Below are 16,287 nucleotides of genomic sequence, written 5' to 3'. Positions count from 1 at the left end.
ACCTAATCTACTCAAAAAAATAAAATCAGGTAATTTTGATAAGACCTAACTTCCATAAAGCCATTTTAACTAGTGCTGATTATATTCCTATTCTTTATTGGGTGAATACTGCTGCTTTTCCATTATTTTGCCTGGTACTGAGGTCAGATTAACTAGCCTATAGGTACCCAGGTCAATCCACTTGTAGTTATATGTGTAACTTGTGCTACTGCGTGTAACATTTTAGGAGTGTGCTTTTTAAATTAACAAAGTCCCTTTTAATGATTAAACTTTTGACCTGTCTTGCACTTATTCAGATTGTTCCCTCAGTTTGACAGCCTGCTTTACAAGGAAATCCACAGGAGATTCAATAACAGAGCTCTTCTTGAATGGAAAATAAGGTATTTTGTCCCTACAACTGCAGGAAAAAATAGAGGAAAGAGATTTTATAGTTCCATCAATTTCAAAGCAGCAAGAATTTTCAGCAGAGGGGTGAACTAAATGATAACAGCTTAATCATTTCTCTTGTTGTTGTCCTGATTTGCATCCTGAGAGGCAAAAAATGATGTGAAGGCACTAAGGGCTCAGTCCTGCACTCCAGTGGCTCAGTACTGTGGGTGCAACAGAAATGAGTGGCCATGTCCTAAGTCTACACATTTTAATGCTTAGTCTATACCTGCCAGTGATTTCCTCTGCATTGGGGAAATTCCATAGGAGACAGACAGCTTTAAGACCATTTTTTTGCTGGTAGAGTTGGTGTACAGTGGCATGGGGGTATCAGTGAATTAGGGCCACAGTCTTTTTTTTAGGGTCCTCCTCCTGCCAAGTAGCTCACATCTGTCTCACCCAGCAGTGTGTATTGACCGGAGTCATAACAGTTTTGCTATTTCCCACAGTGTTTTGGCAGCAAGGAAGCTGCCCAGTGTTGTTAATTGCACTCTGCTACTGCTTGATAAGGTTTGGAGCCTCGGCATAGGTGCCAAAATCTTCCCTCTGCAGAGAACACTACAGTTTACATTCAGCTCGCAGATGGTTCTCTGCACAATTCTTTGGGCTGGAATCTCCTCTTGTTTTAGTGAAAGCTTAACATCCCCAGAAATTGGTTTAATGGCTCCCCACTTTGCAGGGACTACTCATCACTGGGAAGTAGATGAGTTCAGTAGAGCACTGCCAATTCAAAGCAGCCATTGCCCCTTTCATTAGCATTTCTATAGCCACTTTAAAGTTCACACCACATGTAACAACAACATGCCCTGCTCTCAGGCCTTGTGCTATGTCTGCGCATAATTGCATATAACATTCACTGGAAAGCAAAAAGTGTAAACATCCTGCTGTTGTTTATCTGTGGGGAGCAGAGAAGCAGACACTAAAAAATTTGTGTATTTAATCTTCAAATCTGTCAATTCAGCCACTGACATGGTATGACATTGGAAGTATTTGAGACACTTTTCCCTATACAGTCCCCTGATTTGTTGAGTTTTATGGAACGATCCCTTGAAAGTCACCACCACCACTGTCATGGATTATATTTTAAGTATCCAAAGGCAGCATTAATGCAGGAAAGTAATGCCCTTCTCCTAACCTCTTCAGAAGGAATTTTTAAGCCCTTTTAAAGTCCTATTTTAAAATGACTGAAAATAGGGCTTTGGAGGCTGTAGCTCAAAGGTGCAATTTAATGTTCACTCTGTGTCCTTTCCATTCTTTTTACATCTTTCCTTCCCTCTAGGAATTCCTGCTCCAGAATGTGAGATCAGTAAGCCAAGCATTAGACCAGGTCTATACTGAGAGTGCATTGCCAGTGTAGCTACACTAGTAGCTAGACTGGATGCAGCCCCCCTCTCGCACCCGCCAAGTAAAATAAGCTATGCTGGCAAAACCATTAAATGGTCTTTATCGATATAACTGCGTCCACACTAGGGACTTTTATTGGCACATTTCTGTCAGTCAGGGATTATATCTTCACATCCCTGCCTGGTGTAGCTCTGCCAGTAAAAGGGTCTACCATAGACCTGGCCTTAGATTTAGATGCACAATTCACATGCCTGTACGAGTTGCCATCCAAGGTCTAAAGATGAAATTATCAAATCCATCTAAACGGCAAGCCCAGCAGTAACAGGATATGGTGTAATTTATGCCCAGTGCTCGTTCATGTGTCTGTAGGTGTCCACATCTTAATCCCATTGAAGTCAACAAGAATTTTGCCATGGACTTTGGTGGAGCAATGGTTTGTTCCAATGGTCAAATGGTATTTCCTCCTGCCATAACAGAACTAGAGTAATGTCACATGAACTGTTGTTTTACATCCAACCCTCCTCCCCACCATCCTCCAAGTGTCTCCATCCTGATGTAGAGTTTGTCTTTCCTTAGAACTGCATTATAAAACTATGGGGAAAAAGGAGTCTGATAAACCTGAGACCTTTCATCAGCATACAGCAACACTCATCCAGCTGCTGCCTCTTACAGAACTGATGGCAGGTGACCTCGAAATAGCTACTTTTATCACTGATGCAGTGTTGCTCTTGTTTGCAGGAATTGCTACACAACAAAACCACTTCTGAATTGGTGCCAAACCCTTCTCCCCACACACTTCCAAGATAAACTTTCATTGTGCAGCTCCTTCGGTAAAATCCTTCCTGATCTGAATTCAAAGAGGAGCCATGGTGTTCAGCTGCTGGAAGTGGTTTATAGGCTTTGGCTGGAGGGGTGTCCTTACAAAAGCTTCAAGGAGTAGTAAGCGAAGTACCTCTTTGACACGGAGATGCTGCTATCACAGGACTCCAGGAAGTGTCCTGGATCCTGAAATGAGACTGTTTCTGGAAACGAACACTGAAGTCACCAGCAGCGGGCACCTCACTCCAGAGATACGACTGCGACTTCTGACGCCTCGCTGCAGATTCTGGCAGGAGAGGGCTGCCCTGTGGCCCTTTGGCGATCCTTTCTGGGCAATCTACTGGCCAGGTGGCCAAGCCCTGTCCAGGTATAGTGCACAATGACCACTTGCTAGAGTCAACATCATTGTCGCTCCCTGCTGCATAAAACATCAGTTTTGCTTGTCACAACAAAAGACAGGACTATGCAGCACTTTAAAGACTAACAAGATGGCTTATTAAGTGATGAGTTGTCATGGGCCAGACCCACTTCCTCAGATCAAATTGTGGAAGAAAATTGGCATGACCATATATACCAAAGGGATACAATTAAAAAAAATGAACACATAAAATTGACAAATCCCTAGTGGCTGCAGCCAAAGGAGTACATAAGGTCTAGTACAAGAACACCTAACACAGATTCTCCTCTAGGTTGAGGGATAGAAGCCCATGGCTTTGGAACAGAAGATTGTGAGTACTATCTCTGCTGAGACTATGAAATCTGTGGCTGCTGTCTGTAGAATAATGGATGGCCATTAAATCTGTTGACTTCAGTGGCACAGCATGCCAGGACTGAATCTGGATGTGTGGAAAAATTTTGCATTTTCCATAAAAATATTGTGGTGTGTTTAATCCCATCATGTAGCCTCACTTCAGGAGGGGAATACTTAGTTCTCAATAACTCAGAGTATTCCAGGAGAAAACAAAGTATTCATGGAAGCACATCTGTGTCCACTGAACAACAATTTTGCTAATACAACTTTTAGTGTAGACAAGGCCTAACCTATAGCCATATTTGTTCAAAAGTCCTAAATAACGGGATGGGGATGTACATAGACAGGATTCCTTTAAATTTATCTGACAGTATTGCACTTATTTACAAACTCTGTGCCATGTTTTGTTTCTGGCAGTTTGTTGTCAAAATGTCTCCAATTCTCAGGGGCTGCTGATTTTCTTATATCACCCAAAGTATCTTTTCATATCTAGCAGCATAAAAAGTCATGAGTCTTACTGCCAACAGCAAACCTTCAGCCATCTCCCACTGAGCTGACAGGGAAAGGTTTGATTTGAGGTTGGTTTGGGTTTTTAAGTTTGTATTATTTTTCTGTAAGACAGCAAAAATCAGAGATTTTTTTTTAAGTTGGAAAAAAAGAGTCTCACAGCCAAGTTGTGAGAGTTGACTAGACTGACATTCAACACAGCTGCTAAAAATGGTAAGTCAATTAATTAGGTACTGTAGTTAATTTCAGCTCCATGTTTTAACACAGGATGTTTTTTCTACCTAACCATTTGGTTAGTGACATGAATTAATTTCCTGGCATTTCAACAAATGATTTAACTTGCTGTTTTTCTAACTTGAGAATTTCAGTAACTAGTGGCATATGTTAGAAAAAAAAAACCTGCCTCCTCCCCTTCCCCCCCAGTAAAAAAGTTTGTCCAGGCTGCTCTTGCTATAGTGGGCTGCAGTACTCCTTGGGAGAAACTGGGCCTTCCTTCATAACATTGGCTTTAGAAAAGGGGAAAATAGCCTCAGACTCTCCCACCCGTCACCTTGGTGTGAGAACTGCGGGGCTTACCTGGTCGCATGAAACCTGCACAGTTTTGGTCCAACCCCTGGGACACAGACCCCCACTTGGTGACCGTATATGGTAGTATGCAAGCACGGAAAAGCGATGTGCAGACCTGGGGATAAATACCCATCGCAGAGTTCGCTCTAGGAGGTCTTTGCAACACACGTACCACCGTGCGTGTGCCTTCCCGTATACTTCAAAGCGCTGCCGGCCTGATCAACCGACCAGCCACCTCCCCTGACTCTCGGGCGTAACCAAGGCCTTCGCAACCGAACCGATATCTTTGAAATGTTCTGTGTGCTGTGTAAGTTGGTATGTATGATTTGATTTTCTTTGTTGTATAAGCTTAGTGTTGTAGTTGTTTTGGGTAGTACATAGAGTTTGTAGTTATCACTCCTATTTAATTAGTGTAGCTGGATATTGTTAGAATCAAGACTATTCCCCTTGCCATTCCCATCCTTATATCTCTGACTCGTTTAACTAGATATCGTAGAATAAATATAATAAATACTGTAAATTCATTATTAACATGGTCTATTAAAAATCTTAGAATAAATACTATAAATTCATCACTGTCATAAATAAATATCTTTTATTTGCTAAAACTGTCCATCTGGTTCTGTCCTGGTGGGAGGGGGGCAGTTTTTTCTCTAACAGTGCTCAGCAATTAACCAAATACTCTTCCCTTTTTGTTGGTGTCCTCAGATCTACCAAATATCTCTGTGGATGTCAGAATATCTGCACATTAGGAAGATCTTGCTTCCAGCCTATTGTGAGGGAATAAGGGGAGGATGGTAAACCTCATTTATCCCAGAATAGTGTGAAGAAATCCTTGGGGAAGATTTTCACCTGTTGTATACTGTCATAGGTCTGGTGAAGTGATGACAACTTGCATCCCACCCTCCCATGTGGGAGAAAATGTCTCACTGAGTAATATAATAATACCCAGCTCTTATAGTCTTTAGGCTTTTCCTCCTTAGTTCCAGGTTAGTGGTTTTTGTTTGCTGATTCTTCACACCAACATGGTTCTGGCTGTCAGGGTGCCTGGGATAATCTCACTTTCACTGTGACTTTAGTCTTATGTATCCAGTCACTCCTCCGCCGTATTTCAATGCAATGGGCATGTGGCTCTTTAAAAACCAGAAAAGGCGCTCTTGTTGCAAGTTGTCAGATAAATCATGTTGCAAGACATGAGTGAACGAGGCGCTTTGCAGTTAGAGAACTTGCATGTCTGAAACTGAGCGCTGCATCAGACTGCCCAGATATTGCTGTTAAAACATTTGTATTTGTACTGATAGTTTTCACTACCAGATTCAGTTTTTCCATTTCCTGCTGTTAGTATCAAGCTTTATAGCCACCATCCAATTTTAACCCATTTATTACATTTTAAATGGGGAGAAGGTCCCTGGCTGGGTTGATTTAGTTGGGATTGGTCCTGCCTTGGGCAGGGGGCTGGACTTGATGACCTCCTGAGGTCTCTTCCAACTCTATGATTCTGCGAAGGCTGTAGTTTGTTGCTGTTATTTCATGCACCTTCTGGTGGTTTCTGGTATTAGAACAGATGCTCTGGTTTGTATGAGAGGCTGTGTGCAAGGGCATCTTTTGAGTTAATATCTGATGCATCAGTACAACTATGAAATGGACTCTCACGCAGGTTTCATTTTATACTCAGGTATATTCTAGATAACCCAGACGTTGTCAGAATGGGCTCAGTACTAGATCTTGGGAGTGGATGTGGAGCAACAGCAATCGCCGCTGTGATGAGTGGTGCATCCCAGATCCTTGCTAATGACATCGACCCCGGTAAGATGCTTCTTTCCAAGCACTGCTCAAAGATGTTTTTACAGCCGATTTGATGAGTAGCATTTCTTTCACTGGTTTGAAGAAATTCAGCTTTTAAATAAAGCTAGAAAGAAGCAGAAAAGTTTCACAGGTCCTGCCCAGTGCTTCAGTTTACAGAACTATTGGACTTGCACCTTTGGCAGAATTGGAGGACTAGGTTGTGCCATCCTTACTAACGTGACTAAGCCTATGTCTACACTACAGAGCTTACAGTGGCAGAGCTGTACCGATGCAGCTGCACCACTTTAAGATGGCTCATGTAGCTCTCTGTTCTGAGAGCTGTTAAATTAATTAAACCAGCCCCAATGAGCAGTGACCGCTTCTACCACTGACCTAGTGCTGTGAACATTACCACTTACGCTGCTGTAATTGATGTCATTCAGAGAGGTTTAATAGTCACCCCTGAGCAACATAAGCTTTGCCAGTGTAAGTGGCAGTGTAGACAGGGCCTAAGACAGAGGAAGGCAATAATTTTTTATGAGGGGTGGCCACGCCAAGAATTTGTAAGTGGTCAAGGGCCACACTCTTTCATGATATTAATGGAGGAGGTGCAGGGTCGATGATAAAGGATGGGTGCAGAAGGGAGCTTGGGATAAGGGATTGGAGTGCAGGTGGGGGTGTGGGAACTGGGAGAGAGTTTGGGTGAAGGAGGCAGTTGTGACCTGGAGCAGGAGACTGGGGTGCAGGGTTTGGGAGGGCTAAGGGTGCAGGAGAAGATTCTGACCGGAAGGAGGGGTGCAGGAGGGAGTGCAGAGTCTGGGAGGGGGTTGTGACCTGGGGCAGGGGTGCAGGGGATTGGGTTGCAGGGTCTGGGGGAGGGTTTAGGGGGCAGAGAGTTATGGGGGAGAGAGGCTAGGTTCCCAAAGTAAGGCTCTGGCTGGGATGCACTTATCTGGGTCACTCCTGGCCAACAGCCCAGCAGGTTCCTCAGCCAGGGTCCCTGCCTTCTGTGCCCTTGCAGACTGTGGGGGGGCCGTGTGCGGCTCTGAATGCTGCAAGCCCGGAGGGGGAGGAGTACTTCACGCACTGCCTGTCCTGCTAGCAGGCAGTTCCCACTGGCAGGAAACTGGCCAATGGAAGCTGTGGGATTGTGCTGTGGGCAGTGCATGAAGCCTCTTTCCTGCGCCAGTGTCCGGGCTTGCAGCGTTCAAAGCCCTGCTCTGAACAGTGGGCAAGGCAGGCAGGGAGCCTGGGTGAGGCTCTCATGGATCAGATCCTGTGGCTTAGCAGGTTGGATGTGGCCCACGAGCCATATTCTGCCGATCCGTGGCCTAAGTAGTACCTTACTCTTTGATTATGCTCACTGAAATGAATGTTAGAGCAAACTTCAGAGCAAACTCCCTAACAATACATCTTCCTCTTTTGGTGGAAGAGGAAGTCTCTATGCCTAATCAGGCTTGGCCTCTTTGCCAAGCCTGCCAATTTTAGTGGTGCTTTTTTGTTGTGGGCTCCAAGTCACTAGGAACTGAACTCACAGTAGAATGGTGTCTAGTGATAGATCATAGGATTAGCAGAACTAGGTTCCATTTCCAGCACTATCAGTGATTTGCTCATTGACCTTGGGCAAGTCACTTAACTAATCTGTGCCTCGGTTTCCCCCGATGTTAAAATAGGGATACTGTTTATCACAGTGCCATGAGACTTAATGTTTGTAAAGCTCTTGGAGTTCTCTCTCCAAAAGGAAGAATGAGTGCACAATAATTTTACATACACCCGTATTATTTTTTTACAATGGCCTTTGCGACTAACCCTGTCTCCTGGTATAACAAGTTCAAGTCATTAACAGCCTCAGTTGTATCAAAATTGATGATGCCTTTAATGTCTTCCGCAGCATTACAACTTGATGCAAAACTGTCTCTGTGAATTTTCTCAAGGTCTCTTGTAACAATAAAAATATCAGACTTAATATATTATTTCAGAGTTACCTTCAAACCTGACAGATACTTGGATGGTGATTTTTTTTTTTTTTTAGAAAAGATTCCAAAAATCCTCCTTTCCTACCTCACATACTTTGGCAATCTTGCCTAAATGTCTGCATTTCCCTGGTAACTTGTTTATGCAGCTTTTTACTCATATCTTCCATGTAGCAGCAGTCCTGTATTTGAATCCAACATTGTAAATGACTTCACCTAAGAGTGCAATCAAGGGGTTAACTTACATTTCTGATACATTTTGTTAAAGAAATAGATTTATTCTCTCCAAATTCAATTGAGAATAGTCTATTCAGTTTTTATCTCAATATTATTTTTTTATCTCAAATATTTTCTATGTCTGTTTTGAAACTGCTTATCACCTCTAGGATGGAATAACGCTCATCCTTAACAATTTGTTCTTTTCAAACTTAGGTCAAAGAAACCCAGGCTCCATTTCTAAAATATGTCCAAACAATCCAAGTTAATATTTGAAAGATAACTGCTGATTAAGACTACCAGAGCATTCCCTGCACTCTTCAGTATGCTAGATTACACTGCTTTGAATTTGTAACAACAACAAAAAATTTAATCAAGAAATTCAAGTTAAAACAAGATTAGACACATACTCCCCACAAACACAATTTCTAAAAGAATGAAAAATTAACACATTTCACATAGGAAACGTATAACTACATTTTTATATTTTGAGGCCTGATTTATTTTCCCAAGTGTTTGATTCTGGGTTTTTCATCTTTGGAGTGCCTGATATGAGAAACCTTAAAGGACTGATCTGAGTACCCTCCTCTGAAATTGGGCCTCAGTCACCTGTGAGCATTTAGATCCTGATTCCTACCTTTTATGCACTTTATCCATATTTCAGCACCTAAGTGAGTGACCTGATTTTTTTTAAGAGTTTGCACACCCACAATTTTGAAATCTGGCCTGTATTGTTAATTGTGTTATTTAGGAAAAGAGACTAATGAGCTTTCTTATGGAGTTTAATTTTTAATGAACCACACTAATACTATCTCCATCTCTGGGGTAACTATGACTTCTGGGAAGTTACACCAAGAATGATTTGTCCATTTTCTACATTTAATAATTATTTTCTGATTATGTGGCTAACAGCTATTTTACATGTCTTATTTTTACTTGTTTTTGCCTAGACACCCTTTATAATTGATTTATTCTTATTACTTTGCTTAATATTCTTTGTTAACTAAGGAGGAAGTATTGTCTGGTGGCAAAGGCACTGAATTACAACTTGCATTAACTGGTTCAATTCTTGGCTCTGCTACTGTTTACCTGTGTGATCTTGAGTAACTTACTTCATCTGTGCTGTGCCTCAGTTCCAAATCGGTAAAATGGGGGTAATATCTTACAAAGATGGTGTGAGAATCAAATCCATCAGTGATTGGAAGTTTCTAAATTACTACCTTAATGAAGGCTAGTTAACACTGTTAAGTTCATTAAGGCTAATTAACATTAAGAGATTTTTCCAAAGAAAGAATTTGTGAAAATATTAGTATAGAGTTTTAAATAAATTCTCATGTGCTTGTTCTCAGTTGCAGGAATGGCCATGGTATTAAATTGTGAGCTGAACAATGTGAATCCCTTTCCTGTCCTAACCAAGAACATCATTGGTACAGAGCTGAACAAGTGGAACCTCATTGTTTTGGGGGATATGTTTTATGATGAACAACTTTCAAACAGTCTTCATCACTGGCTGAGGAAATGCATCAGGACTCATGGAACTAAAGTGCTAATTGGTGACCCTGGAAGGTCTCAGTTCATAGCCCACCCCATGCATAGTCAATTGCACAAAGTGGCAGAATATTCACTTCCGGAATCCACTAGGCAAGAAAACAATGGATTAACCTCAAGCACCGTCTGGAGTTACCAGCCCTGATCTGTTTCCCCAAAAACTGCTAAAACTGAAACTGAAAAAAGGAAGGCATTTAAAAAATAAATATTTCCTATTTTTATAAAGTATGAAAAGGGAACATTGGAAAATGGAGCAGATCCTCAACTGGCCCAACTGCTGCAATGCCACTGAAATCCATATAATTACATCCCTTCACTCTAGGTGAGGATCTGGTCCAGAGTTTGAGAGAAGCCTTACAGGCAAATTCCTCCCTCAGATGTGCAGGTTGTCGTCCCCCCCGCCCTGTGGAAGCCAATGTAAGTTAAGGGTATGTCTTCAAAGGCTGAACAGGATATCACTATATTCAATATCAAGATAAACAGGGAGAAGAGAAATTCAGTATCAGTGGGTCCCTGCTGACTGCTGCAGTTGATAAAAATCTAGTTTTCAGTGTCTAGTGAAAATAAGAGTGTTCAACTCTCTGGCTGCTTCACAAATTTACTTGGCCAATTATGAGGCTGTTTTGTCCCAGGAAGTAAGTTTTATCCCCAGCAGCATGTGCCTGCAGCTCCTCTCAGAGATTTAAATCTCCTTCCTGTGTGTAATGCAGTTATACAATTTCATACCCAGGTGAATATAGCATTATTGCGAGCTTTCTGTCCCATGCAACTAGCATGTATTCATGAGAATAAGAATAGCTTAGTCCTGCTGATGTACATATTAATATGAACTCTACAGATTTTCAAACCCCTTTAACACAAGGGCTGTGTGCTTCATCAGCTGGCCCATATTAATTTTTTAAAAGAAGATGCTTGGGCCTGAGAGATACCAACTGAGTCAGAGTTAAAAGCTTTAGGAAACAGCAAGACACAGTTGCCTGGCTGGAGCCTGAGTAGTAAGAGGCTAAAGTCCCCTGGGGATTGTAGCCTAAGGTGAACTGAGGAAATAGGGCTTGTTGGAGGGTTGTTTAAGCTTGGTCAGTACGACTGCCTTGAAGGAGACTGTGGCCAGGGCAGTGAATCTCAAACAAATCAGGAGAAGACAGGCCTTGTTACACAGTGACACCTCTCTTTTGGATTGTGCTTAGGGTGAAAGTAGAAAAATGGGAGCACAATGACTTGGAAATGTTGGTAAATTGTGTTAACCATTTACATCTTTTAAAAGAGGAAGTGGCTTTAGACATGACATCACTACTACTTCTTCCTTGCATTAATCCCATTCCATGGAGTTTGGTTTGAGTCCTCTCCCTCTGCAATGTTCTGTTCAGTGCCATATCCAGTATCATACCACATGCTATCAAGTTTTCCTTTATGACAGTCCCCACTACTTCTTGACTCAGCCTCTGTCTTTTTCCTTCAGTCTTGATCAGTTGGACTCTCTCACCCGTGTAGTTGTCACGACTGCACGCTGTATGGCCAAACCTATTGAGCCTGAAGCCCCCTTATTTTTTTTTCATTCATGGTTATTACTTTGAGCATGTTTCTAACATGGTTGTTCTTGCTTCCTTCACTCATCCATCTCACAATCCTGTTTTTTCTTAGTTGCCCAACACTCATTGCCAGGACAAGCCACTGTATTATAGATGTGCCTTTTAATTTTCCTGTATCTTGGCATGTTTTTGAGGAATTTTTTCCCAGCCTACTTTTCTAGATCAGGAAAAACTTAAAAAACAATCAGTCTAGCAGGACTCTAAGGACCAACAAAACATGTAGATCAGTGGTCACCAACCAATAGATTGGGATCTACTGGTAGCTCTTGGTGCCTCTGACAGATGATCCTGTCTGGTTTGGCCAGGAAGCTATCAAGCGCTAGCATTTCTGTTGCCCCTCTACCCACTGTCATGCTGCTCCTACCCTCTGCCCTGGGGCTGCTCCCTGGGGAACCTATGGTGCCTGATTTTTAAAGTTTAAAATAATGTTATAGTTAGCCAGTTGATCTGACCAGAAAATAAGTAAGCTTCCTTGGTTCAGAATCAGGCTATGTGACATTAGAAAAGGATAGATAAGAAGACAGAAAATATCATTTTGCTTCTGTATAAATCCATGTTATGCCTACATCTTGAATACTGCATGCAGATACAGTTGCCCCATCACAAGATATACCGGAATTGGAAAAAGCTCAGAAAAAGGCAACAAATTATTACAATTGATGCCTATAAAATCACGAGTTGTGTGGTGAAAATACACAAAGTGCTATTTATTCCTTCTTATAGCACAGGAACTAAGGATCACCAAATGAAATGACTGACCAAGTTTAAAGCAAACAAAAGGAAGTATTTCCTCAAACAATGACAGCCTGTAGAACTCTTTGGCAGAGGATCCTGTGAAGGCCAGACTATAACATGGTTCAAAAAAGAGTTAGATAAATTCATGGAGGGATAGGTCTATCAATGGCTTAGCCAGAACAGGCAGGGATGGTGTCCCTAGCATCTGTTTGCCAGAAGCAGGGAATAAGCAACAGAAATTGGATCACTTGATGATTTCCACTTTTGTTCATTCCCTCTGGGGCACCTAGACAAGAAGACAAGATACTGGCCTAGATGGCCCTTTGGTCTGACCCAGCATGGCCATTCTTGTGTTCTTAAATGAACTGGGTTATAGCTCTTGTAAGGACCCATGGGGTTTAAGGCAAGAACCCTCATGCTGAGGGCAAAACACAGACTTAGCAACTTTTACTAAAAATAAGTGAAAGGGGTTATCAACATTCCAAACCACAGAACCAAAAGGGAATAGTACAGCTCTGTGAGTGACTCTAGTACCCTCCCTTACAGAAACTACTTGATTAACCAATTTACACCCTTCCTTGGGGACTTGATGTTAAAGACAAAGGACCAGTCTCATTCATAACATGCCAACTGAATGCTGATCCTAGTTCCTCATTGTTCAAGCCCAATGGCAAACAATAGAGGGAAAGGGCCCAAATTAGCTCATTCTCAAAACCTGTGTTATGTTGCCTGACCTGGTTTGTTGCTTACTTCCACATTGCTGTGGAGGGACAGAGAGGTCACTGAGTCGCTGCTTTTTTAGTAAGAATTTCTAGTTCCCCAACATTGAAAAGGGTGGCTGTTAGGCCAAAGGTCACATGCCTACTTAATCATTATGTTAACTTCCCTCAGCTAACCATATGTATGGGATATGGGCCTGTAAGTTCCTTGCGGTACAGACAAATAGAATAATTCAATAAGAAATACTAGGGTAAGTTTGTAGGGTTATGCATTTCAGAGATGACTGCTGGGAAAAAAAACCCGATTGCATTGAAAACTAAATCCTTTAAAATAGAGGGGCAGGATAAATAATTTTTTGAAAATTTGCTTAAATGTTTTAACATCTTTGTACACTTCCTAGCTGTTGAAAGCAATTCAGAATCATAGAAATATAGGGCTGGAAGGGAGGGACCTTGAGCGTTCATCAAGTCCAGCCCCTTAACCTGTGGCAGGACCAAATAAACCTACACCATCCCTGCTAGCATCTCTCCAATTTGTTTGTAAAAGCCTTCAATGATGGGGATCACACAACTTCTCTTGGAAGCTTTTCCAGAGATTAACTACCCTTATAGTTGGAAAAGTTGTGGTTTTCTTTCTAATATCTAACCTAAATTTGCCTTTCTGCAGATTAAGCCCAGTATATCTTGTCCTGCCTTCAGTGGATATGGAGAACAACTGATGGTCCTCTTTATAAAAGCCCTTATCCTATTTGAAGAATGTTAACAGGTCACCCCTCAGTCTTCTTTTGTCCTACATTTTTTAATAAAGCTTAAAAATTAACTGTTATTGTGACAAACTGGTGGCTAAGCCAGAGCTCTGCCACTGTAGCCTGGCTAAAGAGGCTGAGGGGAAACAGCTGAGCAAGCCCAGGCCTGAAGGGCTATTAGAAGCAGCTGTGGGCCTCGCTGGGCGAGGGCTATATAAGGCAGAGGAGGGACACCAGGAGAAGGCAAAGAGCCAGGATGTGGCTGAGTGTGTGCCCAGGCAGATGGAGGAGCTGGCTGAATGGATTGTAAGCTTTGTACATAGAAGGTGGTGGGCACTGACAATAAAAGCCCGGGGGACTGCACCACAAGCATCTCTGGCTGATTTGTGGACCAAAAGGTGTCCCAGACCCAGGGGCCTGAGTGAGGACTCTGCCACAGTTATGTTAGCAGGAGCTATGTTTTTCACCCAGAAAGATAATCAGACTTGTGATGTAAAGAAAGGCATTGCTTTAATTACAGGAAATATTAATTAACATGGCATGGACAGGCACACCTATGACACGAAAGGACTTGGATATTCACAAACCGCTCTTTTAGAAACAAAGAATGAAGGAATCTGGTATTACATACGACAGTGGTTACCAGAGAGAATACTGTTGCCCAGAGATGGTTGATTTCTGAAAAACCTGTACCATCTGGGAGCTTTTATATAAAAATTAATAAACAGTCCATGTCACTTGTTTAATTTTGTTTGGTCCAACTAATTGCTCCAAGGCTTCTCGGGAACGATCTGCAACAAAGCACAAGAAAAACAAACATTATTAGTTGTTTATAATGTATACAGCTACTGGGCAAACAAATTATTTTTGTTATACAAGATACAAGGATAAATGATTTATTTATTTGTTTCATTTGTCATTAGTGCAAAATATCAATTTTTCTTTGCTCCATATTCTGGAAATGGACATATGGAAAAAAAATCATTTCAGATACTTTTATACCTGTAATAGTTTAAAATTGTGCTGTTTCTTTTTTTAAACCTGTAAATATTAAAGCACCATTAAGAAACCAGACACTAGATTACAAAGTACTTACGTTGACAAGGTAGGATTTTTGTTTCCTTTTATTATTTAATAAATACACTCAACTACCCCTCAACCTGTTGAGTATCAGTTGGCGTTCTGGGGGTGGGAGGAAGGGGGAATAAGCATCTGAGAAGCTATGAGGCTTGAGGTAGTTCGGAAGCGAAGAGGGTAGTTGCCTGCAGATCAAATCAAGAATAGCATTACATATGCACGGGGTGGCAGGGAAGAAGGTGTTATGGGAAGAATGAACCAAGGGACAGAACAGGTTAGCAGCTGTGGTGGGGCGAGGAAGGGGCAGAGTGATAGAAGAAAATTCTGGGTATGTAGTGAGGAGCAGAATTGGGAAGAGCTTTGAAAATGAAGACAAGAAGGTTTAAGCTTGATGCAGGGGGGGAAAAGGAACCACTGGAAGATTTCAGAAGGTGAAGGTGGCCATGTTGCAGTCAGAATGATGGGCAAAGATGATGATCTTAGCACCTTCTTAAGAAGCTTCTCTGGAGCACTAATAAAAAATAAGATTTTTTGCAGGCAATCTGCTTTTTTCTAAGTTTAAGTCATTCTAGGGCCAAGGCCAACATTGTGTCACTATTTAACAATTATATGGTGCTACCATGTTAGGGCTTCATTGTTCCAGGCACTGTACAATAGAGAAATGACCATCCCATGATAACCACCAGAGAGCCACATAACACTAAGAACAGAGCATCACATTCCAGTTTTTAAGTTACAAACTTGAAAAGAAAATGAAAGGCGCAACAAAACAATTGCAAATTGAATCCAACTGAACCACCTCAAGGGTAGTTGAAGCAAAATGCAGGACAATGTAGCACTTTAAAGACTAACAAAGGTAAATCCTCATTAAGGCCTGGATGAAAGAGAACACTTAAGCCAGTGTTTAACTGTAAAACACTTATTTAAGTTCTTTCCTGAATGAGGAGCTAAGAGACTTTTCATTGGATTCTCACGGAAAACTGCTTGGTCTATTTTTAGATAGACTCAGTTCACTTCAGCTGTGTCTACATTGGCACCCCTTTCTGGAAAAGGGATGCTAATGAGACACTTCGGAATTGCAAATTCCACGGGGGATTTAAATATCCCCCGTAGCATTCGCATGAACATGGCTGCCGCTTTTTTCCGGCTCGGGGTTTTGCCGGAGAAAAGCACCAATGTAGACGGGATCTTGCGGAAAATAAGCCCTTTTCCGGAAGATCCCTTATTCCTACTTTCAAAGGCTTATTTTCCGCAAGATCCCGTCTAGACTGGCGCTTTTCTCTAGCAAAACCTTGAGCCGGGAAAAAGCGGCAGCCATGTTCATGCAAATGCCACGGGATATTTAAATCCCCCATGGAATTTGCAATTCCAAAGTGTCTCATTAGCATCCCTTTTCCGGAAAGAGGTGCCAATGTAGACACAGCCTTCCTGTTGCTGGAAAGACCAAATCCTCTTGCATCCAGCAGCATAGCCATAAAAGACACA

At 41.9% G+C, this 16,287-nt stretch overlaps 2 protein-coding genes across 10 annotated transcripts in view; one reads left to right on the top strand and one right to left on the bottom strand.

Annotated features, from left to right (window-relative positions):
• The window catches only part of ETFBKMT (electron transfer flavoprotein subunit beta lysine methyltransferase), a 49,900-nt gene extending 35,825 nt beyond the window's left edge, over positions 1 to 14,075 (top strand). For 3 of the 6 annotated variants that reach the window (XM_075940544.2, XM_006114400.5, XM_006114398.5), the window contains 3 exons: positions 2,509 to 2,956; positions 6,090 to 6,220; positions 9,738 to 14,075. In XM_075940544.2, the coding sequence (XP_075796659.2) occupies positions 2,637 to 2,956; positions 6,090 to 6,220; positions 9,738 to 10,081 (795 nt within the window). In that variant the 5' untranslated portion in view covers positions 2,509 to 2,636 and the 3' untranslated portion in view covers positions 10,082 to 14,075. Of the gene's footprint in view, positions 1 to 296; positions 381 to 2,508; positions 2,957 to 6,089; positions 6,221 to 9,737 lie in introns of all 6 variants that reach the window. The other 3 variants (XM_075940553.2, XM_014569200.4, XR_001367680.4) reach the window with 2 other exon arrangements.
• A 141-nt stretch (positions 14,076 to 14,216) lies between these two features.
• AMN1 (antagonist of mitotic exit network 1 homolog) overlaps positions 14,217 to 16,287 on the bottom strand; it is a 61,571-nt gene continuing 59,500 nt past the window's right edge. For all 4 annotated transcript variants that reach the window (XM_075940491.2, XM_075940483.2, XM_075940501.2 and 1 more), the window contains one exon: positions 14,217 to 14,516. In XM_075940491.2, the coding sequence (XP_075796606.1) occupies positions 14,443 to 14,516 (74 nt within the window). In that variant the 3' untranslated portion in view covers positions 14,217 to 14,442. The remainder of the gene's footprint in view (positions 14,517 to 16,287) is intronic.

The sequence above is a fragment of the Pelodiscus sinensis genome, chromosome 1 (assembly GCF_052426305.1).
Source record: "Pelodiscus sinensis isolate ZL-2025 chromosome 1, ASM5242630v1, whole genome shotgun sequence".
Taxonomy (NCBI): Eukaryota; Metazoa; Chordata; order Testudines; family Trionychidae; genus Pelodiscus; species Pelodiscus sinensis.
This window is presented reverse-complemented; position numbering and strand designations above follow the sequence as displayed.